Source organism: Lissotriton vulgaris, chromosome 9 (genome assembly GCF_964263255.1).
Source record: "Lissotriton vulgaris chromosome 9, aLisVul1.2, whole genome shotgun sequence".
Classification (NCBI taxonomy): Eukaryota; Metazoa; Chordata; class Amphibia; order Caudata; family Salamandridae; genus Lissotriton; species Lissotriton vulgaris.
The window spans coordinates 857,394,654-857,420,732 of record NC_141697.1 but is presented as its reverse complement, the minus strand read 5'-3'; the positions used below and the strand labels follow the sequence as shown (position 1 = coordinate 857,420,732).

At 42.9% G+C, this 26,079-nt stretch overlaps 1 protein-coding gene across 1 annotated transcript in view; it reads right to left on the bottom strand.

The window, feature by feature from the left end:
- Positions 1 to 7,693: 7,693 nt before the first annotated feature.
- LOC147692370 (cytochrome P450 2A13-like) overlaps positions 7,694 to 26,079 on the bottom strand; it is a 162,133-nt gene continuing 143,747 nt past the window's right edge. Inside the window, exon 6 of the mRNA XM_086938593.1 lies at positions 7,694 to 8,797. Within this exon, the coding sequence (XP_086794719.1) occupies positions 8,616 to 8,797 (182 nt within the window). The 3' untranslated portion in view covers positions 7,694 to 8,615. The remainder of the gene's footprint in view (positions 8,798 to 26,079) is intronic.

Below are 26,079 nucleotides of genomic sequence, written 5' to 3'. Positions count from 1 at the left end.
TGCACTCCTATAATCAACCAGACACTACTCATTCACTCCTTCAGTTATCCAGCCAGTAGCCATGAACTCCTCCAATCACCCAGCCACTACCCATGCACTTTTAAAATCCCCATGCGCTATCCATGCACTCCTCCAATCACCCAGGCACTGCCAATGCACTCATGTAATCATCCAGGCATTACCCATAAACTCATGCAATCACACAGGCATTACCCAGGCACTCTACCAATCACCCACACATTACCTCTGCACTAATGCAATCTCCCAGGCATTACCCATGCACTTACAAAATCACCCAAGCAATACCCATGCACTTACAAAATCACAGAGGCATTACCAATGCACTGTTCCAATCAACCAGGCACCACTCATCCGCTCATGCAATAACCCACTGCTCTAATGATACATGCACTTCCCAAGTACTCCTCCAATCACCGAGCCACTCATCCAATCACTTCACCACTACTCAAGCACTCATAAAATCACCACACATTACCTTTGCACTCCTGTAATCACTCAGTAGCTTAGTTCTTCTATAATCACCCAGGTAGTACTACTGGACTTATACTTCACCCACTCACTTCCTATGTATTCCAGTAATCCTCCAGAATTACCCCTGCAGTCATGTAATCACCAAGGCACTAGTTATGTACTATCCCTGCTTTTATGCAATCATTCAGGCTGTACCGATGCAGTCAAGTAATAACTCACACACTATCCTTCCAGTCATACAATCATCCAGGTTCTATCCATGCACTCATGCAATCATCCAGGCATTACCTATAAACTCATACAATCACTCAGGCATTACTTATACACTCTTGCAAGCCCAATACATTACCTCTGCACTCATGCAATCACCCAGGCATTATCCATGCACTTAAAAAATCACCCAAGCAATACCTATGCACTTACAAAATCATCTAGGCATTACCAATGCACTCCTTCAATCACCCAGGCACTACTCATCCACTCATGCAATAACCCAGGCGCTACCCATGCACTCCTCCAATCACCCAGACACTACCCATGCACGTGCAATAATCATTATGCACTCTCCTTGTACTCCTCTGAACACCCAGGCACTACCTATACACTCATGTAATAACCCAGGCACTACCGATGTACTCATCCATTCCCCATGGCACTACCCCTGCACTCATGTAATCAGCCATGGACTACCAATGTGCTCATGCAATCACTCAGGCATGAATATTGCACTCGTCCATTCACTCAAACACTAGCCATACAGTCATGCAATAACTCAGGTACTACCCATGCACTCCTTCATATATTTAGGTACTTCTATTACACTAATCCACTCCCTCAAACAGTACCTATGAAGTGATGCATGCACTGATGTACTACCTATTTACTCATGCAATCACCTACCCACAACCCATATATTCCTTTAATCACTCACGCACTACCGCTACACTCATGTAATAACTCTGGAAACGTTTCTATTTTTAACCACTTTATGTGGATCCATAAGAACCATTTTTTTTTAAAACAATTTCGTATTTTTAAAGATTTTTTTTTTATTTGTGTTTAATGGACATATCCACCAGCTCTGGAATAATGTGTGGATGAGGTAAAGCTGGAAGTCCTGCACCCAATTTTGATGGGGCATTTTTGTTAGCCTGGGAAGCTTATTCGTTTTTCTCCAGCAGCATGATTTCTTTTACTAAAGAAACAGGATGGATAGCTTCAAATGTTTCTTCATAGAAGATGTACCTCAGGAGTACTTCTCCAATCCTCAGGAAAGTACTCTTTGGCAGATAGTGCTGGTCACTTTCCTAGCGTTCACTTTCTTTTCTCCCTCTGGCACTGAGAGAAAAGCCCAGACTATACTCTCTTTTCTTTTTTTAACTGGCTCTTCCTCTTCCTTAGGCTCTTCTTCAACATCTTGGTCAGGATGACTGGATGCCATATTGCAAAAAAAAAGTCAAACACTCAAAAAACAAAAGCAAATCCAGCAGCCTACAAAAAGATAGGTCTTGCCAGGAAGACAGAAATAAAATAGGTGTTGAATCTTCCCTCTGAAAGGTTTTAAACTAATCAGAAGTTTTCTTTTCAGGTCACATTAAGTTGTGTAGAGTGCAAGCAACCATCGCTTACATGTCGGGCACCCGTAACATTTTATATACATAATTATAAAGTATAAATAGATATTTATATAATATTTTTTAAAGTATATTAGTAAAAGTGTTTATACAAATCTGATATTTGAACTTTGTATAGTGATATTTCATACTTAGAAAATACGCCGAAGTTGAGACCCCGGCGCAATCCCGGCACAACCCTGGAAATACGTGCAGGGCAGGGTCGAGCACCCTTCGCTCATGCGTCGCGCACTCGTGAAATTTTGTATAGTTAATAGTAAACTAATATATACTGTATATATATTACATAGTGAAAAACTGTAACCAAATCCAATATTTCTAATTTCTAGACTGATATTTCATACTTTTAAAATTACGCTGGAGTTGCTACCCCAGCGCTACTCTGAAACACTGTCAACAGCCAGGTTACCGCACCCTTAAACCTTATACCCATCATCTAGGTTTGTGTAGGGAGAGCGACCCCTGTGTAAAAAAGAAAAAAAGCATAATAATGCAATAAAACACCTTTCATAGTATTGAAAGCAATTTTGAAGTAAATATAAATATAAGTTGTATGTATAAATACCAAAGTATATTTTTAGTAGTGTATAATACATTTATTTTAAAATAATGATTTTATTTGTGGAAAAAGATTTTAGAGAAAAAAAGTATAATTTAAAAAAGAAAAGTTCGAAAATATACTTCAAATCATTTTTAAAAAGAAGGAATTCTAAAAAACACTTACAGATATCGTAGAAAAGATAAGTTTAAAATAATGGTATAGTTAAGATTCATCATTTGAAAAACCTTTCAAATTCACTGAAAAAAACATAGGCTTCAGGAACATTATAGTTAGAAACTAACATTTAAAAAAACATAGAAATTCACTGAATAAAACATAGGTTTCAGGGATGGTATAGTTAGAAATGAGCATTTAAAGAACCTTAGAAATTCACTGAATAAACCACAGGTGTCAAGGACATTACAGTTAGTTGGGCAATTTCATTCATAGAAAAGCAGAAAAATGAGGCCGTTATAGTTGAGCTAACTATAACTCGCTAGCCCGCAATGCACTGCTGATGATGTCACATATTACATCATTCATGACATGGTTGATGACATCTCAAATATTTAAAGTGCAAGTGCAATAACACGACACAAACATATTCATAGAAGAGTTGTTCACAAAGCACCATATGAACACATTTGATTATCATAATGGTTTTTGCTTAGATTTAAAAGCACTTATTTAGTTAAATATTTACCATTTACCATTGTATAAATATCTAAAAATTTGCAAAGCAGTTAAAAAAATTATCTTTTTTTAAAAAAAAGCTAAAAACTGAGAAATAAATATTACTGAGCTGTGACAAGGACATTTCCTGGTTGGTACACATTCTAAAAACGTTACAAGTCACCAGTCAATATGTTTAACTCCATGTGCCAATATTCGACCCCACCGTTTGGAAGAGAAAAAGTTTGTTAGACCTATTGCTAATACATAAAGTGCTGGTGCTAGATAGTTCTGCCCAAGTGGCCATGAATCTAATCTCATACCATAATGAACAAAGTGCAAATTTTAAAGGAAGTGCCACCCTAATGAAGCATAATTGGTTAATACTGTGCAAAGTGCAAAACTATTTAAGAGACTAAAAAGCAAATTTTACAGGAGCAAAGCAGCTAAAAGCTAGTTATATAAAAGGTGCAGCAGAATTATCAAAGACAGTTGAAAAAGTCCTCACTGGAGTTAAGGCCCTGCTGTGTCTTATGTCTTACTCTCGGGTGCACCCCCGTCTGAGGGGTAGGACTGCATCTACTACAAAGTAGGGCAGATTTTCCAAATTGTTATGATGTGTTACTTAAAATGTCTTGCAACGGGTAGGATGCATAGTTATTCATGATCGTCCTGACGATATCTATATATGTGTATATATGTTTCGAATTCACTGAAATTAGCAAAGGTTAAAGTGATATTATACATAGATAAGGTAATAGGAGTTTAGCTTATGTTAAAAAACACATGAAACAAAAGTTGAAGTGATGTTATAGTTAGGTGTTGAAATAATATAAAAGTTATCCTCAAAAAAACAAATAACACTGAAAATGACCAGCTATTATTTATTGACTTAACTATAGCTTGCCCCCTGCCAGGCACTGCTTATGACCTCAGATATTACATCACATATGACAAGATAATTTACATCATTGATGGCACCATGGATGACACGTGAAATAACATCACAGAAGACATTGCAGATGACATCATTTATGACTTCATCCAAGCTTCTGCTCCTTAAATTATTCTATACCAGCTTCAGAATTGTAGATATCATTTAGACTTGACTCCAAGTACTATATATGTGTGTTAAAGTTAGACATAGTGTAATCCTGCAGACAAGTATAAATCAATATAGTAAAAGTTATGTGGTCCATACTTTAGCCACCATATCAGTTTTAAGTCCAGGCAGTACCTAATCTAAACAAGGCAGTGACTGTGCTCAACTTGTGGGAGTTGCTGACGTATGTTTCAAAAAGGTTGTGGTTTATTTTAAAGCTAGTTGCCAATATATACTCAAAAATCTTAAAGCTTCTCTTTACAATATAATATTCTCCTGTGGATGTCTGTGCAAATGCTTATGTTAAATAATTCTCATGGTGCTACCAACAATTTTAATATGAACTGGAGATTTAAAAAAGATCAGTCTTTTTTTTCCATAAGTTCAGTGAACATTCTAAGACATGATAATTTGGTGTAGAATGTATGATCCGTGAGTGGCTCACAAACTGTTCAAATGTCAGTATGATTAAAAGTGCTGTTTTATTGGCGCACAAAATTCAGCTTATTTCATGAATATGTTTAGGGTAATTTTATATACTACAGAAGGTTGTACATAGGGCCTGGTAGTGAATGCCTCATCATTGGCTAGTGCGTAGATATTGAGGCATTCACTTTGAATTTTATTGAGTTCCAATATTTAAACATCTCATTAAGGTAAATCATGACCAAACACTGCTTTGAGCAGTATTCAAGTTTTAATCAGTTGTTGATCTCATTAAGGTCTGTAAAATAAAAAAGCATAATATCTATGTTTCAAAACATTTTTTTATTGATTTTATTAGTTAAATCACTGCAAATATGACAATAATATCTAACAACACATCATGTCTGGGTGAAGGAGTTATATCAGAAGGTTCAGATGACACTCAACTGTTCTTGGGATCCCCAATGGGTATACAAAATCTTCTGGACCCGTTTGGAGACTTCTGCAGACAGAGGGCTGGAGATCAATACAGGCAAGACTAATTCATGGTAATAAACCCCTGACAGATGGTCCTTAATGGTATTCAACTGGAAAGGGCTTGCACCTTTGAATATCTGGGATTTACTCTCAATGAACACCTTTGCTGGTCACCTCAGATTCAAAGGTCTAAGCTCAGACTAGAACATTTTAGTGGTGGCCTTCTGCGAGCCTTGAAGGGGTCCCGCTTTCGTCCAATGACACCTGTAGATCAACTTTATAACCTACTAGCCCTGGGGAGTCCCTATTCGGTGGAAAACTTTGGGGTCATGCTAATGTCAGTGACTTGGAACTGACCAAAAATAAGTTCCTCTGACTCCTTGCCAATCTTCTCTCTAGTACTCCAAAAGCGCCACTTAATTTAGATCTTGGCATTCGTTCACTCACCCACGAAGCAAAACTCAGACCCTTAATGTACTGGAGGAGTATCAGGTCCTCAGTAGATCTACCATCTTAATGGCTGGGCTTGGAAGAAATTATGAAACTCCCCGGATCACCAGGATTCATGGTTAGGATACATTTATCATTCACCTGAGGAGATCAGGTAGGGTAACATGTGTGTTCACCCAGAAACATCAAGTTGCATTTCCAAGTCTATGCTCAAGGAGCGGCAGTGGAGATATGTAGATGGCAGATTGCACAGGTTTGGTGGAAGGCACTCTAAACTCTACCTTTCTGGAATGTAAAGACACTTACCTTTTAGAAATGTATATGGACACAGTTGAGCCTCCGGCAGCTAAGACACCCTACATTAAGTTACTAGTTGGGACCTTGCAGCTTCGATCATTTACTGTGAAGTGGCGGCGCCCTGACCTAAGTTGTCTATTTTGCCAAAAGGCCAAGGAAACTGCAGATCATGCCCTGTACTTTTGTCTTCGGTATTATGTATACATATGAGGAAATGGATCCTGACATTGTGCCGCAAACTGGGAATTAGAAACTACAAAATTGCAACTAAGGTATTCAGGGCAGACACAGCTCATTCAATTGTCTTTGCTGTCTCCCAGACAAAAAAGAATGCCCTGTTTTTGTCTAATACTTAGCACCTAAGATTCTTGTGTTTTCTAGTTGTATTTTGTTATTTTGATCTTCTAAAGCATGTGCAACAGTAGATAATAAGTATAAGAGTTGTTCGATGAAGTTTAACTTTGCTTTTTAAAATCGTTGTGATGATCTACTTATATGCTACTAGTTTAAATTGTGGGTATTTAAATTGTTTGTGTTATGTTTTTAAGCATTTAATTATTGTATGATTATACAGTTTTAAGCTATGGTGTTTGCTTTTATGGCAGTTACTGAAATAATGTTATTATGCTTATATCGGACGCAGCCCAACATAACATTCAAGACCATAATTAAGTCCAACACATCACAGGAAAAACAATAAAAAGCTTAGTAGGGGCATATCAAATGGAGACAAAGGATGGCGGCATGCTCAGAAGCATGAGAACACCACTCAGCACAACAGTAGGTAAATGTATGGTCAACTGGGTAAGGGAAGGAGGGAAGTGAAAGCGTGGTCCTGATGTGCTGAGTAAACCATGGGAACCCAAAGATTCAGGAGAGGGTACCTAGGTCTAAGACCTGCCCTGCTCTTTGATGTTGATGGGAGAGCAGGAGGGTGAGATGTCCCATTGGGAGGATGGTGCACTCTCATCAGGCATTTACAATAACTTTAATAGAAGTTGTTTTCCAATCATAAGCTAACGATCGGCGGAGGAAACCATTAGTTTCTCTCTATGTAAAGCCATGGTCGGCCCCAGCCTACAGTGTTTGTCGTCAGGTCATGCTGGAGAGAGGAGATGGGTTTCTCCATAATATCTACATGAAGTGTGTTGTTTCACAGATATTCTTCATATTCTGCTTGTTATATGTACATATTTTTAGCCCCTTCAAGACCACCCTGAGCACGTCTTTAAACGTGGTGCTATAAACAATTTCTATATGAACTGGAGATTTAAAAAGTGCAGCTATTTATTTCCAGAATTTCATTGAAAATTCAGAGACATTATACATTGTTGACGAATGTATAAACAAACTACAGGTTACTCACTAGTGGTCCAAGTCACAGTATGACCAAAACGATTGTCCTAACGGTTACACAATTGTGCATTTTTCAGGTATATGTGTGAGGTATTTTTACAAACTACAGTAGGTTGTGTATAGAACCTGATTGTGAATGCATTAAAAGTGACTAATGCATAAATATGAACCAGCAGACCTAAAATCTTTGTCAGATGAGGCATATTACAGGCACATTTAATTAAGATAAATAATAATGTAATACTCTTTTGAATGGTATTCATGGTTTAATAAATTACTGATCATATTAATGTTGACAGAGACATTACTACTGCTATTCCCAAGATAACTTACACTTGTGAGTAATTTACAAATATAAGATCATAAATCATAAAATACTGATCACATTAATGTCTATAGAATCATTACATTTCTTACACACCTGCATACCAGCCCCCAAAAATCTAAGTTCTACTAAATAGGAGCAAAAAGGTTACAGCCCTTTTTTCCAATTGGAACAGGTTTAATGTTGATTTGCATGTGGCTGGGTCCAAAATAAGGTTCCATGGTGGGGAAAAAACGTGTGCAGTGTGGCGTTAGTCAGGTCCTGCAGCAACCGGCCTGCTGCGCAGGACCAAAGGCCATGCAAGGCATGGGGTTGGATTTACGTATGGTATTGAAATATAATTTTATGTTGAAAAAACCTGGAAATTCACTGAAAAAAACAAAAATTAGTAACGCTATAGTTAGGTGTGAGAAAAAGATGTATTTTTGTTGAAAAAGAAAAAAAACTTAACATTTACTGAAAAATCTAAAGTTAAAGTAAAATTATAGTTAGGTAAGTTTGTCAGTGACAACCTTAACGTTTATAACTAAAAAAACCAAAGAAATTCACCAGTTATAGTTAGCAGAGCTAATTATAACTTGCGGCCCACCATGCACTGCGTATGACCTCAAATATTGTGTCACTTAGACACTTAGACAAAGTTTCGCAAAACAAATTCATGGAAGTATAAAGATATCCAGTATAACGTTTGTCAGGAAACACAATTCATTTTGTATTAGTAATACAAACGTATGATAGATTAATTTGAAACAAAGTAAAATTCAATATTTTACAATAGGTCTTTCTATCCCATTAAGGAATATTTTTTTCACATTTTATATGTTCAAATTCTTTTCTGACATTTTAACGAGGAATGACACAGAATTCAAAATTCACTGGTGAATTTGCGAAATTACTGAACTGTGGTCTTATATCAAGTTCCTTTGGATCAGTGACTGATTTTAGATGGAATTTCTGCAGGATCGTAGTGAGAAATAGGAACAACTCCATCCGTGCCATTCCCTCTCCAGGACAGCTCCGCTTCCCTATAGACAAAAAAAGAACTCTTGTATAATGTATTTATTTAAATATTTAAGTCACTAATTTTTTCTACATCTGAGGAGTAAGGTATTTATTGATTAATACTGTGCTAGATAATCCCTTCTAATTGATGTCTAATGGCCATGACTACTTTACTATTCTCAGTGTTTGCTGTGTATGTATTTTTAAGTCTTGATTCTAAAGAGCATGTGGATGAACAGTCAAGGCTTAAAGTTTGGTGGTAGGTCTATGTAACAGGGGAGCGGGGTCGGATACGGAGGAGGGTCCACCTTTAACATTGTTTGACCCCCCCCTCTTGTCTCCGCAGCCTCCCCTCAATCCTGGATGGTCAGAAGGCGAGAGATATAGTTGCGACGAGGAGGAAGGATGGGGTCCCTTTAAATGGACCGACGCTCTGATGGAGGAGGAGCCTAAAGACCAGGTAAAAGGCGGCTCCGATAATCACCTGGTGTGTTTTTTCACCGGAGGAGCGGACAGAGTGCAGGAGAGCGGAGAGGCGGGAAGCAACGAGTCGGAGCGGAGAGGAGCGGAGCTGTGGTTACAGGAAGAGGAGAATCGGATCGGGTCGGAGCGGTGGTTAAGCGAGGAGAGCCTACAGACGCCGGCGGAGGACACAGAGCAAGATTCCCCAGGAACGGAGGTTGGAGCAGAGAGCGCCGGAGAACCAGAGACGGGACCTGCTAAGCCTGGAGGCCATCACCGCGAGCCGCCCAGCCGTGCGCCAGGAGGTGTACGGCTAGCAGAGGTACGGGAACGATTCCTGGGGTGGTGGAGGCGTAAAGGCCGCCGCAATACTAGTTAAACCTGTAAAGAAACCACCTGTAGTTTCCCATCTCACCTTTGGCACGAGTTTTGCACATACCCTAGCCTAGCCAGTGAAGCACTGTGTGTTCCCCTCACGCCCCTCACTTCCCCCCCCCCTCAAAGACCTTGGATGTAAACGCCAAAACACTTACGCGTCCTCTCACTTCTTTTCTTCTTGGTGGCCGGCGAGGGCGAGCATTACGGAGCCTCCAGAGCCCAGCAGTCGGAGGAGGAGCCCCGTCAGGAGGAAGGAGGAGGGACCTCGACGAAAGACCCGTCCCGACAGGAGCCGGTCCCCTAGAAAGGGAGCTGTCAGAAAGACTTGTACCGATACACTCTTTGATAAAATAAAAGCAACTACTACCAGAACACGTCTATTGCCTATTCCTGGTCTCGCCGTCACAGTGGTGGAGAATGCGGGCACCCCATCCGTCTGTCAACCAAAGATGGAAGAATTAGTGAAAGCTCTTGTGCAAGGTCAAGAACGCCTGGAGAAAATTGCAGAGCAGCAGTTCCTTGCAGCTGAGGCGGACAGAGAAGTCATTAAAGCTGCCGTGGTAACTCGTACTCTGGACCCTCCCGTAACGACAGGATCAGTGGCTGTGGGAGGGATACCCCATACGATAGGAGGAGTGTCACTACAAAAGTACCAGCCCGGGGAAGATCCAGACGCCTTTTTACTAAATTTCGAACGAGCTGCTCGGGCCTGTGGATGGCCCGTTGTGAAATGGCCTTTTTTCTTGGCCCCGTTACTGGTGGGGGAAGCCCAAGCCGCCTACCAGGTGGCTAACCCACGTGGAGACACGTCCTACGAGGACATAAAGCAAATCATCCTGGACCATCTAGGCCTTGATACAGAGGCCTATAGGATCCGTTTCAGGAAGGAGAGAGGCGTACCCGGGGAGACGCCAAAAACATTATTCGTCCGCCTGAAAATGGCTGCGGACAAATGGCTACGGCCCAACGAAAGCTCGAAAGATGAAATCATGGACCGCATATATCTCGAGCAATTCCTCGAGGCTCTGCCCTTCTCGACACAAAGGTGGCTAAGACAACATCACAATCTGACTACCTTACAGGCCGTAGAAATGGCCAATACCTTTTCCCGGGCTCCCCAAAAACCCCCGCTGGTAGGAGACACAGAGAGGCAGAAGCATCCCTACAAAACGGAGAAGAAACCGGGACGGATGCCGGAAGCGCCTAAACCACGTATATGGAAACCGGAACCTGTACCCCATACTGGGCCTCAGTGTTTTGATTGTGGGACCTGGGGACACATAGCCCGTCATTGTCCTCGACGGAAACAGGAGGAGGAACCCATGGAGGTCGGATATCTACCCCGGACCGTCTTATACTCCGCTGAGATGGGACACGCCTATAGAGTGAGTATAATGATCAATGGGAACCCGGTAAAAGCCCTGCTAGACTCTGGGTGTCGTCAGTCCGTTGTCCAGGCCCACCATGTACTGCCCCAACAGCTCCTTCCCCGAGAAAAGGTTTACATCCGGTGTGTTCATGGGGATGTGAAACAGTACCCCGTGGCGATCATACCTCTGATTCCCCAAACCGGTAGGCCGTCACGAGTCAAAGTTGGGGTGCTGACCTCTTTGCCTGAAGATCTAATCATTGGAACTGACAACCCTGAGTTTTTGGACATGTTCAAAAAAAGCCTTACTCCAGCGACTGTATCAAAAGACCCCCCTGGGAATAAAAGGAACGTGCCAGCCTTTGCATCCCCGGACCCCTGGATTTTGGATAGAAGTTTCCAATTCGCCCAAGCAAACGACGCTACTTTACTCAATGCCTGGGAAACAGCCCACCAGAATCAGAGCCAAAACCCCATACGGTACCCACGGTTTTTCATCAAAAACGACCTCCTGTATAGACAAGGAAAAGAGACTGACCCAGAACAGTTATTGGTCCCAGTATCTTTTCGGGAACAAGTATTATTCTACTCTCACTCCCACTTAGTGGCAGGCCATACAGGAGCCGAAAAAACAACACAAAATTTGTTACAATGCTTCTACTGGCCCGGCATATACAAAGACTCGATGGTGTATTGCCAGGAGTGCGAAGTCTGTCAGAAGCGGAATATGACTCGGCCGCCTGCCGTGCCCTTACAGCCTCTCCCAATAATCGGCGTACCGTTCGAGAGGGTAGGAATGGACCTCATCGGGCCTCTCCCCAAGACTAAGAAGGGTCACCAATATGTATTGGTCATCGTCGACTATTCCACCCGGTTTCCAGAGGCCTTCCCCCTGACAGCGACCACCACCAAGAACGTCGCTGACAAAATGTTGGAATTGTTTTCACGGGTTGGATTTCCGAAAGAGATACTAACCGATCAAGGTACCCCTTTTGTGTCCCGGCTCATGAAAGAAGTATGCGCTCTGCTACACATCCACCAAATCCGGACAGCCGTATACCATCCCCAAACGGATGGTTTAGTGGAGCGGTACAACCGGACATTAAAGACCACTCTCCGGAAAATGTTAGAAGTAAACGGCACTGAGTGGGATCAGCTGCTCCCCCTGGCTCTATATGTCATACGGGGTCAAAAACAGAGCAGCATGGGGATTTCCTCGTTTGAACTCCTCTATGGGCGACAACCCCGGTCCCTATTAGATATGACTAAGGAAGCATGGGAGCGGGAAACTCCCGAAGAGGTAACCAAAACCCTGGATTATGCGAGACAACTGAGGTCCAAACTGGGAAAGTTAAGAGACCTCGCTTTTGCCAACCTGGAGAAAAGTCAGAGGAAACAAAAGACAATATATGACAAAGGAAAAAAATGGAGAAAACTGTCTGTAGGTGATTGGGCTCTAGTACTATTGCCTTCGTCTACCCAGAAATTTAAAGCGGAATGGAGTGGACCCTACGAGGTCGTAGAAACCATTGGAAATACTAGCTACAGACTAAAAATACGTCCACGAAGCACACAGGTGTATCACATCAACATCCTAAAAAAATGGTTGGGACGACCGCCAGCAGAGATACACCTCACAGACTCTAACCCCCTTTTCCACAAGACAACCCTTTCCAGTCTAGTGGTCAACGAAGAGCTAACTGCCCAGGAGAAACGACAGTTGGAGAAAACGCTACAAAAACATGCAGAGGTCTTTTCAGACCTCCCTGGAAAAACTAATTTGGCGGAACACCATATCCAAACCACGCCGGGTAAAATTGTTAAAATCAAACCATATCGAGTCCCGGAGTCCAGGAGGACCGGGATACAACAAGAAGTAGAAGAGATGCTTCGACTCGGAGTGATAAGACCCTCACACAGCGAATGGTCAAGCCCCATTGTACTGATACCAAAGCCTGATGGAACGAGAAGGTTCTGCATGGACTTCCGAGCGCTGAATGATATCTCCAACTTTGATGCTTACCCGATACCCCGGATAGACGAACTCATAGAGAAACTGGGTGAGGCTAAATACATAAGTACCATCGACCTTACTAAAGGCTATTGGCAGGTCCCCCTAAAAGAGGAGGACCGACATAAAACAGCGTTCACCACCGAATCAGGCCGGTACGAATTCACCGTTCTTCCCTTTGGCCTTCACGGGGCTCCTGCCACCTTCCAAAGATTGATGAACCGAGTACTAAAGGATATTGCATCATTTACTTCGGCTTACCTTGATGATATAGTCGTCTTTAGCCCTGACTGGGACTCACATCTGAAACACCTGCACACGCTGTTCGAGACGCTCCAGCAAGCTGGGTTGAAAATCAACGCAAAGAAATCACGCATAGGTTTTCAGAAAGTAAAGTACTTGGGCTATGTACTGGGACATGGTAGGATTGAGCCGCAAGTAGAGAAAGTGAGGGCCATATCAGATACCCCCTTCCCGAGTACAAAGAAAGAACTCAGAGCTTTTCTAGGGCTAATCGGCTACTACAGACGATTCATTCCTGACTTTGCCCAGTTAGCCGCCCCCCTAACTGACGCCCTACAGTCTAAAGTCAAACAATCGATGCTACAGACCCCCACTTCGTATATGTTGGATGCTTTCGCTGCCCTGAAGAGGGCCATCACCTCCACCCCCATCCTTGCTTCCCCGGATTTCACACGTCATTTTGCCCTACATACGGACGCGTCCGACTATGGTATAGGGGCCGTGCTGTCTCAAGTGGGGGATGACGGAGCTGATCATCCGATACTGTTCATCAGCAGAAAGCTGTTCCCGAGGGAACTCAAGTATCCTACGGTCGAGAAAGAATGTCTGGCCATACGTTGGGCTGTGGAGAAGCTGGCGTACTACCTGGAAGGGCGTCAGTTCACACTCTATACGGACCATGCCCCCCTGCTTTGGATGGCCCGTAACAAGTCGAACAATGCCCGTGTCATGAGGTGGTTTCTTGCTCTACAGCCTTATTCCTTTAGCGTGCGTCACAAGAAAGGGGTCGACAATACTGGAGCTGACTTTTTGTCCAGGAATCCACTTCCCGAACGGAAGTGTTCAGGGGGGATGGTGTGTAACAGGGGAGCGGGGTCGGATACGGAGGAGGGTCCACCTTTAACATTGTTTGACCCCCCCCTCTTGTCTCCGCAGCCTCCCCTCAATCCTGGATGGTCAGAAGGCGAGAGATATAGTTGCGACGAGGAGGAAGGATGGGGTCCCTTTAAATGGACCGACGCTCTGATGGAGGAGGAGCCTAAAGACCAGGTAAAAGGCGGCTCCGATAATCACCTGGTGTGTTTTTTCACCGGAGGAGCGGACAGAGTGCAGGAGAGCGGAGAGGCGGGAAGCAACGAGTCGGAGCGGAGAGGAGCGGAGCTGTGGTTACAGGAAGAGGAGAATCGGATCGGGTCGGAGCGGTGGTTAAGCGAGGAGAGCCTACAGACGCCGGCGGAGGACACAGAGCAAGATTCCCCAGGAACGGAGGTTGGAGCAGAGAGCGCCGGAGAACCAGAGACGGGACCTGCTAAGCCTGGAGGCCATCACCGCGAGCCGCCCAGCCGTGCGCCAGGAGGTGTACGGCTAGCAGAGGTACGGGAACGATTCCTGGGGTGGTGGAGGCGTAAAGGCCGCCGCAATACTAGTTAAACCTGTAAAGAAACCACCTGTAGTTTCCCATCTCACCTTTGGCACGAGTTTTGCACATACCCTAGCCTAGCCAGTGAAGCACTGTGTGTTCCCCTCACGCCCCTCACTTCCCCCCCCCCTCAAAGACCTTGGATGTAAACGCCAAAACACTTACGCGTCCTCTCACTTCTTTTCTTCTTGGTGGCCGGCGAGGGCGAGCATTACGGAGCCTCCAGAGCCCAGCAGTCGGAGGAGGAGCCCCGTCAGGAGGAAGGAGGAGGGACCTCGACGAAAGACCCGTCCCGACAGGAGCCGGTCCCCTAGAAAGGGAGCTGTCAGAAAGACTTGTACCGATACACTCTTTGATAAAATAAAAGCAACTACTACCAGAACACGTCTATTGCCTATTCCTGGTCTCGCCGTCACAGTCTATTAAACCAATGGTGTGGTACTCCACTGTGCCACTTATGGGCTACCAAATGTTGAATACCCCATCAATGTACCAACAATTTGGTCTAAAGCAGCTTCTTCAAGCACATTGGGGGAAAACCTAGAGGGGGTTTCTACCATTACTTCTAACATTACTCCACACGACCTTCCCTAGGTCTGCTTACCAGGATTACTTCTGGACCAATGTGGGACCTTGAAATATGCCACCAATGTGTGGGTCAAATTCAATGGTCCATTTTGAAAATGTCTCTTTTAAGAGTTCTCCCTGAATGACTGGTAAATGTATAGTGTTTTCTATGTGAAACTGAACATTGGAAACAGTGGTTAGCTGGTCTACACTGGGCAGTCCTCTGCCAATTGTTCTCTACATTTGCCAGCATGTACTTGATTCTGACTACTAGAACGTTTTCCTTAACATAGAGCATGAAATTGCTCTGCCATCAAAGATATCTTCCCTCACTCCCTAACAGAAGTGGTGTAAACAAGATTCAGATGGCTGGCACATTCTCCTATTCTTGGCAGATGTGCTATTACTGCCCTCTTTTAAACAAGACCGTTATTCTAGAAGGTAATAAGGATTTGAAGCCTCAGTAACTTTGTGACCCAAAGTAGTAATACTTAATAGAGGTAATTTTTCATTTGTAGCCAGATATTAGTTTAAGATAGCAGAATGTAAAAGAATAAATACTAAATTAGACCTAATGATACAAAAGGTTTGTGCTCCATTTCAGTTGAAAGGTAACAAGAACAAGAAAGTGAGAATATTTTTCGAGTGTATGGGGCATTGTCATTCCATGGGGCAAGATTGTTTACCCAATTCAAAGAAAAAAGTTAAATTCAGATTTTTTCTCTCACACGTAGTACTATGGTAACAAATATATGATGTTCAGAAAAACTGCATGTAGGTTTCCATTTGATAATAGACAAACATCAAAATGCTCCTTTTGAACTAAACAAATCTGGGGTAGTGTACTCCTACTTCTAAAACTATCAATGTAATGTTATTATACATAACTTTAGATGCATAGTATATGCTTCCATTTATGTGTGTTATGTAGGTAGGATACTATGCAATGTACAGATATGCTGTGTAACATTACAAATTGGGGAAAGTCAAAATACTCACTCACGACCACAATCACACACAGACACACACTCACAGACACACACACACAGGCACACACACACTAAACATAACCTAAAGCACATGAATACAGCCAGCTTCAAGGAGTTTCTCTCTTCCACCTTTGTAATTTGAGTGTTTGAAAATAGATGAACTCTGGAGATTCTCATCGTCCCTAAGGGAGAAGTTCACTGTTGAGTATACAAACATTGTGGTCAACACTGTGGTTGACCACAATGTTGAACTGCATGATAGAGATAAAGGTGGTTGCTATTGTCCCTGGCCTTCGGCCTAGATCATATCACCTACTGCTTCCCATGGAGCAGTGTAACCTCTCCACTATGCACCCCCTGCAGCACCTGTATGACCTGTCAGTCCTAGAAATAACAATTATCAGGCCAGGTAAAGTCACAAAAGATTCAAAGTACCAACATATATCAATTAATGGGGATGTTTCGCTTGTGGATTTCAACATCCAGCCTGCACTGGGGAGAATGAGAAGGCAGAAAGAGTAGGGGCTCCTCATACAGCAGCATCAGTAGCTCTATAAAATGTGCTTTAGCAAAGCGTTGCATGGCACATGCGCAGGGCACAGCTGTGTTATGCCTAGATGAAGACCAGGCCAAGCCCAGAAGAGGCTAGTCCGGGCCACCCTCTTGGTCCCCTGATTCCTATACTATTGCATTTGGTCTAAAAACGGCAATGGGGAAAAGAGAGTCTGACTGGTAATTACTCTGGACAGGAGCTGATAATGTCAAGTCAATTGTTATCTTTTTGTATAAAAAGCCATGGGGGTAATAAAGAAGGAAATTGTCAATGTGGTACAACATCTAAAATTAAAAAAGACTGGCAAAAACAAAGGTGTCCCTATACATCCAAGGACAAATTAGTCCCAGTCCTGATGTAACAATACAGTGTTATAACAGACTACTGATCATGCCCCACTAATAAAACTTACAACCCATGAAATGAGTCAAGAAAATGAAACATGACTGTAACTGTTTCCTTTTCTGTTTAGGTACTAGGAAGGATAAAACTGGTGCTAAAGAAAGCCAAATCTGATTATGGCAGGTGTCTTAAAACTTGGGACACTTTTAAAATATTTATAATTTTATATGTAGCTTTTCAGGGGAGCAGAAGCACCAGAAGTGCACCACACAATGCAAGAACTGAAGATCCACTAATGCCCACGCATGTGTGCAATACGTTGACATCTACTGGGGAAGAGTACAGTATCGATAGCACACAACAGTAATACAGTATTGAAACATCGGTGACTATGGCACATCTGGAACTGTGAGTAGGTGAGTAGTCAGAGGACTCCAAATGTCTTTAGTTCATGGTGCCTTGCTTCCGTAGGTTGTGCGCCTACTTAGAAGGGAATGAATTCCTATTTTAATCATTCATGTGTTTTCTTCTGCACGTTTTCTTTTGTTAGTATTACTTTACTAGTAGCCGTTCTTTCACAGGGAAGCCTGTGAGGGTCTGCTGGGTTACTGGACCTCAGTTTTGCACTTCTAGTTTGCCCCACCTAATTTTTTTAAGATTTGCGCTCACAGCACTCAATCAATCAATCAATCAAAGACATTTATAGAGCGCACTACCTACCCGTAGGGTCTCGAGGCGCTTTGGGGGGGGGGGGTGCCGCTACTGCTCGAACAGCCAGGTCTTGAGCTTCTTCCTGAAGGAGAGGTGGTCTTGGGTCAGGCGCAGGTCGGCCGGGAGTGAGTTCCAGGTCTTGGCGGCCAGGTAGGAGAAGGACCTTCCTCCTGTAGTGGCTCTGCGGATGCGTGGGACGGCGGCGAGGGCGTGGCTGGCGGATCGGAGGTGGTGTTTGGGAGCGTAGAAGTTGATTCGGTTGTTGAGGTAGCTCGGGCCTTGGTCGTGGAGAGCTTTGTGTGCGTGGGTAAGGAGGCGGAAGGTGATTCTCTTGTTGACCGGGAGCCAGTGCAGGTCTCTTAGGTGTCCGGAGATGTGGCTGTGTCGTGGGATGTCGAGGATGAGTCTGGCTGAGGCGTTCTGGATGCGCTGGAGTCTCTTCTGGATCTTGGCGGTGGTTCCGGCGTAGAGTGCGTTGCCGTAGTCCAGTCGGCTAGTGACGAGGGCCTGGGTGACGGTCTTCCTGGTCTCTGTGGGGATCCACCAGAAGATCTTCCGAAGCATGCGCAGGATGTTGAAGCATGACAAGGAGACGGCGTTGACTTGCCTGGTCATGGAGAGGGAGGAGTCCAAGATGAAACCCAGGTTGCGTGCGTGGTCGGTCGGTCTGGGTGCGGTGCCCAGGGCGGGGGGCCACCAGGAGTCGTCCCAGGCGGAGGGCGAGGAGCCCAGGATGAGGACCTCCGTCTTATCTGTGTTCAGCTTCAGGCGGCTCGTCGTCATCCACTCGGCTACCTCTCTCATCCCTTCGTGCAGGTTGGCTCTGGCGGCGGCGGGGTCGTTGGTCAGGGAGAGGATCAGCTGGGTGTCATCGGCGTAGGAGATTATGTTGAGGTTGTGTTGGCGTGCGATGGCCGCGAGGGGGCTCATGTAGACGTTGAAGAGAGTCGGGCTCAGTGAGGATCCTTGAGGGACGCCGCAGATGACTTTGGTGGCCTCTGACTTGTACGGTGGTAGGCGGACTCTTTGTGTTCCTCCGTGTTCTTCCTACGATCCATTCCAGCGCCTTCTCCTGGATTCTGACGTTGCTGAGGCGCTGTACTAGGGTGCGGTGGCAGACCGTGTCAAAAGCTGCGGAGAGGTCTAGGAGGATGAGGGCCGCTGTTTCCCCGTTGTCCATCAGGGCTCGGATGTCGTCGGTGGCGGCGATGAGGGCGGTCTCGGTGCTGTGGTTGGCACGGAATCCGGACTGCGATGGGTCGAGGGATCCATTCGTCTCGAGGAAGGTGGCCAGCTGTTTGTTGACTGATTTGGACATGCCACCTCATATGGAGGGTCACTAGTTAATCTTCATTGTTTAAGTTATTTAAAACCATAACAATATCATAAAACAGATAAAATGTCCCTATAAAATTATTTTGAAAAAATATATTAAAACAAGAACAAGCATATTAATTATATTTTTCCAATAGAGCAAAAGAAGTGTCCTTCTCATGATGCCAATTTAAAGTTTGTCTCATAATACAGTAAGAATTTCATTATTTTACAAGTCAGCTGAGGGTCTGTAGTGCCGAGTCCTCTAATAATTGCACCTCTACACGTTCGAATACGTCTGTCATTTAAAGGCTTTTTCAGTAATACTGAACGTTGGATTTTTAAGGTGGGACAGACGCATATTAGATGGATAATGTCTTGCCAGGCTTCACCACATAAACCACAAGATTTGACGCCACTATATTTCCACGACGGTTGTTCAGCCAGGCTTGGTAATACCCCATATCTTGTTGGCATTAACTTGAGTTTCAGGTGGGGCGATTATGTTGCTCCGAGGTACTCCGCAGGTCGAAGTGATGTATAGGATTGCAGAACCATCCAGCCATGAGATCTTTTTGCTAGGGTACCTTTGTCTGCCAATGATGATTGCAGTTCTGCCGCCTTGTTTGTTATGCTACGGAAGATTTGGAATGAAGGGTTCTTTGTCCATAGATCCCTCGTCTCGGTGTCATCTAATGCCTTGTTCAAAAATTTACAGTAGCTTGAGTTTGGATCCTCCTGGGCTTGCCACAAGGCTTGGAAGTAAAGTAAAGGCAAGTAAAGTGGTGTTGGTTGGATAGTTAGTAACCACACTCACTTTTTTTAGGTCCCACACCCAACACAAGAGACAGAATAAAATTGCATATCTGTGTTGTCGTGTGCATTTTATATGTTGTTTGTGACACTTTATTGGTTGTCCTGTGGTCTACCCTCACTACATACTCACACAAAATACTTATTTCTGTTTGTGTTTACTGGACACAATCTTTCTTTTCCGAGCTTGATGGCGCCAATGATGAGAACAGGGCAATCGTGGTGAGTACCTGCCAGGTTCCCGTTGGTGGTGCGCCCGTGAGGTGCCATCTCGCTCCTACACACTTTTTTGTATTGTGTCTTGGGTACAGATTTGACACTAAGGTGTGTGTTTGTTATATGTCTTGCATTTGGAATTTTACTGTTACCATAAGGGAATGGGCGATTATTAAAGGAGGCACACTTTTAGGACATACTGACTACCCCAACAATTAATGAAAGGGGAGGGATTTTGTAATATTGATGCAACATATAGTATACCTAAAAAGAATCACAAGAGTCGATAAGTGCCAACAAAGTCTAGGTCATTAATGTGGTGCTTGCCACAAGGCATCATTTAGCAGATTACATCAATTCTGCCATCATTTATACCATGTTTTGATTACTGCATATTTTCTCCCAATTTCCTGCTTGATGAGGCCAAATTCAAGTCGGACCTGTGCCAGGGCTGCTGACTGGGGAAATCTAAAGACTTTTTTATAGGCCTTTATTTGTAATGAGTCTAAGATTTTACCATCTTTTCCGTTTAACACTATGCTTCCAAACGTGATTGATGGTAGTAACTTTGCGGCCATCACAGAGATTAGTGGCGTGAATGAGGGGCCATATAGCTTCTTAGCGATGGCGCAGAAGGCATGGATATGTCCGTTTCCTTTTTTTTCAAGATATTGTTTCTGAGATTGAAAATTCAGACTTTTGTCGATGTATACCCCCAAGTACTTATAGGTATCTACGATTCCCAGGCACTTTTCTCCTAATTTAAAATGATACTGATGCTGTGTGCAGTCCGTGAACAACATAGTTTTTGTTTTAGTCTTGTTAATCTCCAGTGCGTTGGTATTGGCAAACATCAATAGTTTATTAAGTGCTCTTTGTAGACCCACTCGGGTCAAGCTAAACAAAACGATGTCATCAGCATAAGACAGATGGGTTATGGGCAACATTCCCAGACGCGGCGGGTGGGCCTTTGCTTGATCCAATCGAGGTGAGAGGTCGGCCATAAAAAGGTTGAATAAATGGGGGGCTAATACACAGCCTTGTTTTAATCCAATCTCAGTTGGTATTTTTTTGGATAATTTAATACCATTTGCCATTTTTACACGCGCCCAAGTATGCGTGTAGACTTGAATAATGGGACGAAATATTGTTTCCGGAAGCCCCAGGTTATGGAGTTTGGTCAATAGTAGCCCGCGATTCACTCGATCCAATGCCGATTTAAAGTCTATAAAACACACGTGTAGTGGTCTTCGTTGGCGTTTGCATTTATTGGCTATTATAGCAAGGGCTAAAATATTTGTTGTGGTGCCACAACCTTTCCGTAATCCAGTTTGGATTACTGTAATCAGGCCATTTGTATTAGACCGATCCAGCAGGTCCTCCAGGATTAGGGTGGCAAAATATTTCGCTTCCACGTCCATGAGTGCAATTAACCGGTAATTTGCCGGATCTGCCCTGTCTCCTTCCTTGTAGATCGGATTAATGATTGACCCCTTCCAGCTTGGGAAGGGCATTTGTTAAGGTGATTTCGTTATAAAGACTTTGTAGCGATTTTGCTCAGTAGTCTGGATCCGTCCTGAATATGGCTTGAGGGATGCCATTTGGAACTGGGGCGCCATCATTGCGACCCTTTTTTATTATTCTTGCAATATCTTCTAATGCATGGCATTGACATTCCTGGTCTATGGTGATACCACGATCTAACGACTCTTGAGGATTATTCCCTGTAAGTAATTTCGTTAAGGCCTTGCTGCTCACAGTAATTGGCTTATTCGTGGATGTCATATGATCTTCAAATATTTTACTTAGACTGAGTGCCTATGCATTCTCTAATACCGAGGCGTTGTTAATCACTTTTTTTGCTCTTGTCAAATTATTGACTAATTCCCAGAACAGCCTATTGTTTGCTTGTTTGGCACTAAAAAGTAATTTCATTCAGAGGTTTTCCTGTTGTACTCTATGATCCTTCCTGATTTGTATTTTATACTGCCTCTTGGCGATCTTTATGTCCTGCCATGTATGTTTTGGGATTTTCTGTGTATTGTTTTTCCTCATCATCTTTCTCAGTTGTTTTCTTAACAAGTAGGCTTTCCTAGACATATTTGTTTTGGGCTTAAGCCTGCTAGTCTGTGCATAATTAATTTTTGGAGCCTGAAGCAATAGTGTTTTCGCAAAGATAGACCAGCACTCTACCGTGTTTTTGCCTTTTGTATTCTTGGCTTCGACTATTTCTTTTGCTAATGTTGATAGTTCAGGTAGGGTTTCTGCTGACCATCGAATTCTTTTGAGGTTTGTTGTGGCCAACTGTCCCAACTCAGCATGCGCTGCACAGTATTTTTGATAACCTATTTCCAATCCAAATACCTGATATGCATGATCACTTCGCGTGGAATATTTGATCATATATTTCGTCACGCGCACAAGTAAAGGAAGAGTTGTTATTGTATAATCTAGAATTGACTGCTTGTGAATGCCCTGATAGGTCCACCGCGGAGGAGTGTCCTCTTTTGTTCTGCCATTTATGACTCGAAGGCCTAAATGTTCTAGTGTCTGGACCACCTGTTGCCCTTTTAAGTCCTGTCTCTTTATTAGTGTGGATGCTTGTGGAGGAACGGACCATTGACCGTTGTCTGCTATCAGCTGATCATCATCATCTGGTGTATGGATTAGATATGAATTAAAATCACCAGTTATTATTATCTCCCATTCTGGGTTGTCAAACCTTATAGAGGCGACTAGTGACATTAGTGTTTCAAATTGTGCCTTTTTTCCTTGCATTTGGATGAATGTAGAGATTTATTAAACTTACTGTTGTCTGATTTGTATGCCCCTGCACCATTTTTTTTACTTGTTAATCCGTTGTCGTACTCGGTAATTGTTCTGTACGAATATTTAGCGCGGTTGATATATAAGTTGCTAAGCCACCCGACGGCCTACCATAATTATGTGTTCTGGTTGCCTTTACTAGGTGGAGTGTATAGTTGGCTACATCCTTACACTCCATCATCCATGTGTCTTGCAGGTTGATGATGTCATAGTGCTCCCAATATGCTGGGGCTGTCTCTTCCTCTAATTCCTTTTTGGCTCCGGCAATGTTCCACGATAAAAATGTTATGGTACTGTTGGTGGTGCCTTTGCCATTTGTGGCGAATCATTCCCTATTCTGAACATTTAAGGCTGTGGCCATCCAATTCCATTTGTTACCATCTTGTTGTATAATTGGACTCTCTGTGGCGTCTTTGGCAGGGTATGTTTTTCCTCTTGCGTTATGGAGCACTGAATACGCAGGTACGTTCTGTTGTTCTGTTTTTTTAATCTTTGGCTCAGTTAGTAGGGGTGAGGGATATCGTCTCTTTATTGGTCTTGTCATTGTGATACCCCAACTTTCAAACTGTTGTCTGGCATTCATTATTAGTGCTACAATGTCTTCGTTTTTCCAAGTTGATAATGTTTTTTCCATACTACTATTCTCTTCTTTCTCGAGAAATTCAATTGACAACAGATCAGAGGTAGTCAAATGCTTTAAGGTAGGGATTTCGGCTATTAGTTTGAATAAATTCCCTCTATTGAGGAGGTCTTGAAGCCCCTGAGAAATATAATGGGGGGTCAATATGATCTGGTTGTTATAACTATTTTCTCCATTATTGCTCGGATGTTTAACTCTTGGTTCCGCGCGTTGAAGTACCTCTCTTTGACTTGTTCCATGTCTTTCGCCTGCCCACTTGTTGATTTTAATTATAATATTTTCCTTGGGTACATCTTCTACCGAAGGTGTTATGTGCTCCTTCTCAGTAATGCCCTTTATTTGCACTGGGTTATTCTGATCATCAGTTGATTGATTCATTGGGTTAAGGCCTGATACATCCCTTTGATTACTTCCATATCTATCTCCTATTTGTGTGTTGATTTTAATTCTCAATTTTTCCTTCGACACCTCTTCTTTTGGGAAATTTCTTCGCTCCGGTTCTATGATGCCTTTTTATTCCACGGCATTACTCTACAACCCAGCGGTCGTTTCTCTTGGGTCTGTTCTACTGCCTCTCTTTGTTTCTTTCCTGAGAGATCCCCTGCTGGATTATTGATTCTGTTTGTATAGTTTTCCTCTTTTTTCCATCTCATGTGTGAGATATCTTTGGTCCATCTCAGAGCTACCCATTGTTTGAGCCCGCTTATTCCTGCTAGTGGTTGATCGCTTTGCGATGGTTCATTTTGATGCACATAAGGTTTGATGTTGATTTATCTGCATCATATTACATGATTCATCTGTTTGTATACTATGACTTAATGATGTCCATTGGGTAAGATCTCTTTGTTGACACTTTTCCTCTACTATAGCTCTTTGATCTATTTGTATACCTTGTGTCTCTGGATCTATGTCGACTTTTTTGGTTTCAAAGATAAGGAACCATTTCCTACTGGTGCTCATTTCTTGTATTACGTTGGAATTATTCTTTCTGGATTTCCTTGCTCTTTTTCTCTGTCTCTTGGTTAGCCAGCCTTTCTCTGTCTTACCTTGGCCTTCTTGTAACGGCTGCTCACCGTTTACATGGAATGCGTTTTCTACTATGATCCCAAGTCCATCGCTGCTCATCTTTGGTGTATCCTTCCCAGATTTACCCTTATTATAATTGGGACTTTCGATATTAATAGAAATCATTGGAGTTTCTGCCATGGTTGGTGCTTTTGTGTCACCGGTGATATAGCTTTGTGGGTTTGATTCTAAGATTTTTGTTAGACAGTTTGTTGTTCCCTCCGCATCAATAATCTATTTCCTATCATTTAGAATACTTGTTAAGATCGCTGGAACGTTGCTTAGCTTATCAATTATTGGGCCACATACACAATCCTTGCTTGTTACTGTTTTTATTTCCCGGTCTTTTATTGTTAGATCAGCTAGTGTTTCCAGTTTCGTGTTAATACCTATGATATATGAGGCTATAATATTCATTAGATCGATCTGTGTATCTAGCTTATCCAACTGCATATTAAGGACTGTTATTGTGGTTTCCAGCACTTTAAGTGGTGATGAGTATGCTGATTGCTGAGTCCCTCCTTTATTTTCCTCTACGGGCGTATCTCCACTATTATCATCATTTTTACCTTGTTCCACAACTTTATCTGCTGTTAGGCTGTTATTCTGTGTCAGAATTATTGTGTTAGTACTTTGATGAAGCAGCACTGACTGTTCTTGAACAGCTTTTTTTGTATTATGATTTATTAGGCTCTGAGATTGGATTGGCTGCTCCAGTGTACTTGATATTTCAATAATCAGATGCGTGGGCTCTATCCTTTTTTCTATTGATTCTTTACTCTTTCTATTTTCTAGGACATTTATATTTTCTACTTCCAGAGCCTGCAGGAGATCCGTATTGTTTGTTAATGAAATTCAGTGTAACCATGAATTGTTCTGTGTAATCCTTGCAGATTTGAGGGTATCCGAAATTTCCAAATGTATCTCTTCTGGCATTTGTTTGAATGGTGTTAAGTTTAGTGCTGATTTTGGTGTTGAATGTGAGTAGTCAATGAAGTCAGTAGCGTGAACTTGAGCTTGGATAACTAACTGACTATTATTCCGTGTTTCTTTGCTCTCCATGTGGTTATTCTCAGATCTTAAGTGATTTTTTTGCGGTGTTAATGGGTTCGGAAGGCCCTCCAGTTGGTCTGTTTCTGAGAAAATGGCTGTCGTGGGATCTTTTAAAAACATGAATTTTCTGTTGGTAGCCGGATTTCGGAATATTGAATATTGTAAGGGAATTAAGGGGCTTGTTTTTTTAAAAAAAAAATTCCGGTGAGTCATCGCATTCCTTTGCTTTCTTTCCTTCTTGCTTTACCGTTTTTTGTGTCAATAGTCTTCTGGATCTCCCAGACCTCATTTTACTTTCAATTTAGACGTTTGTTTTTTTTGGAAGCATTTTTC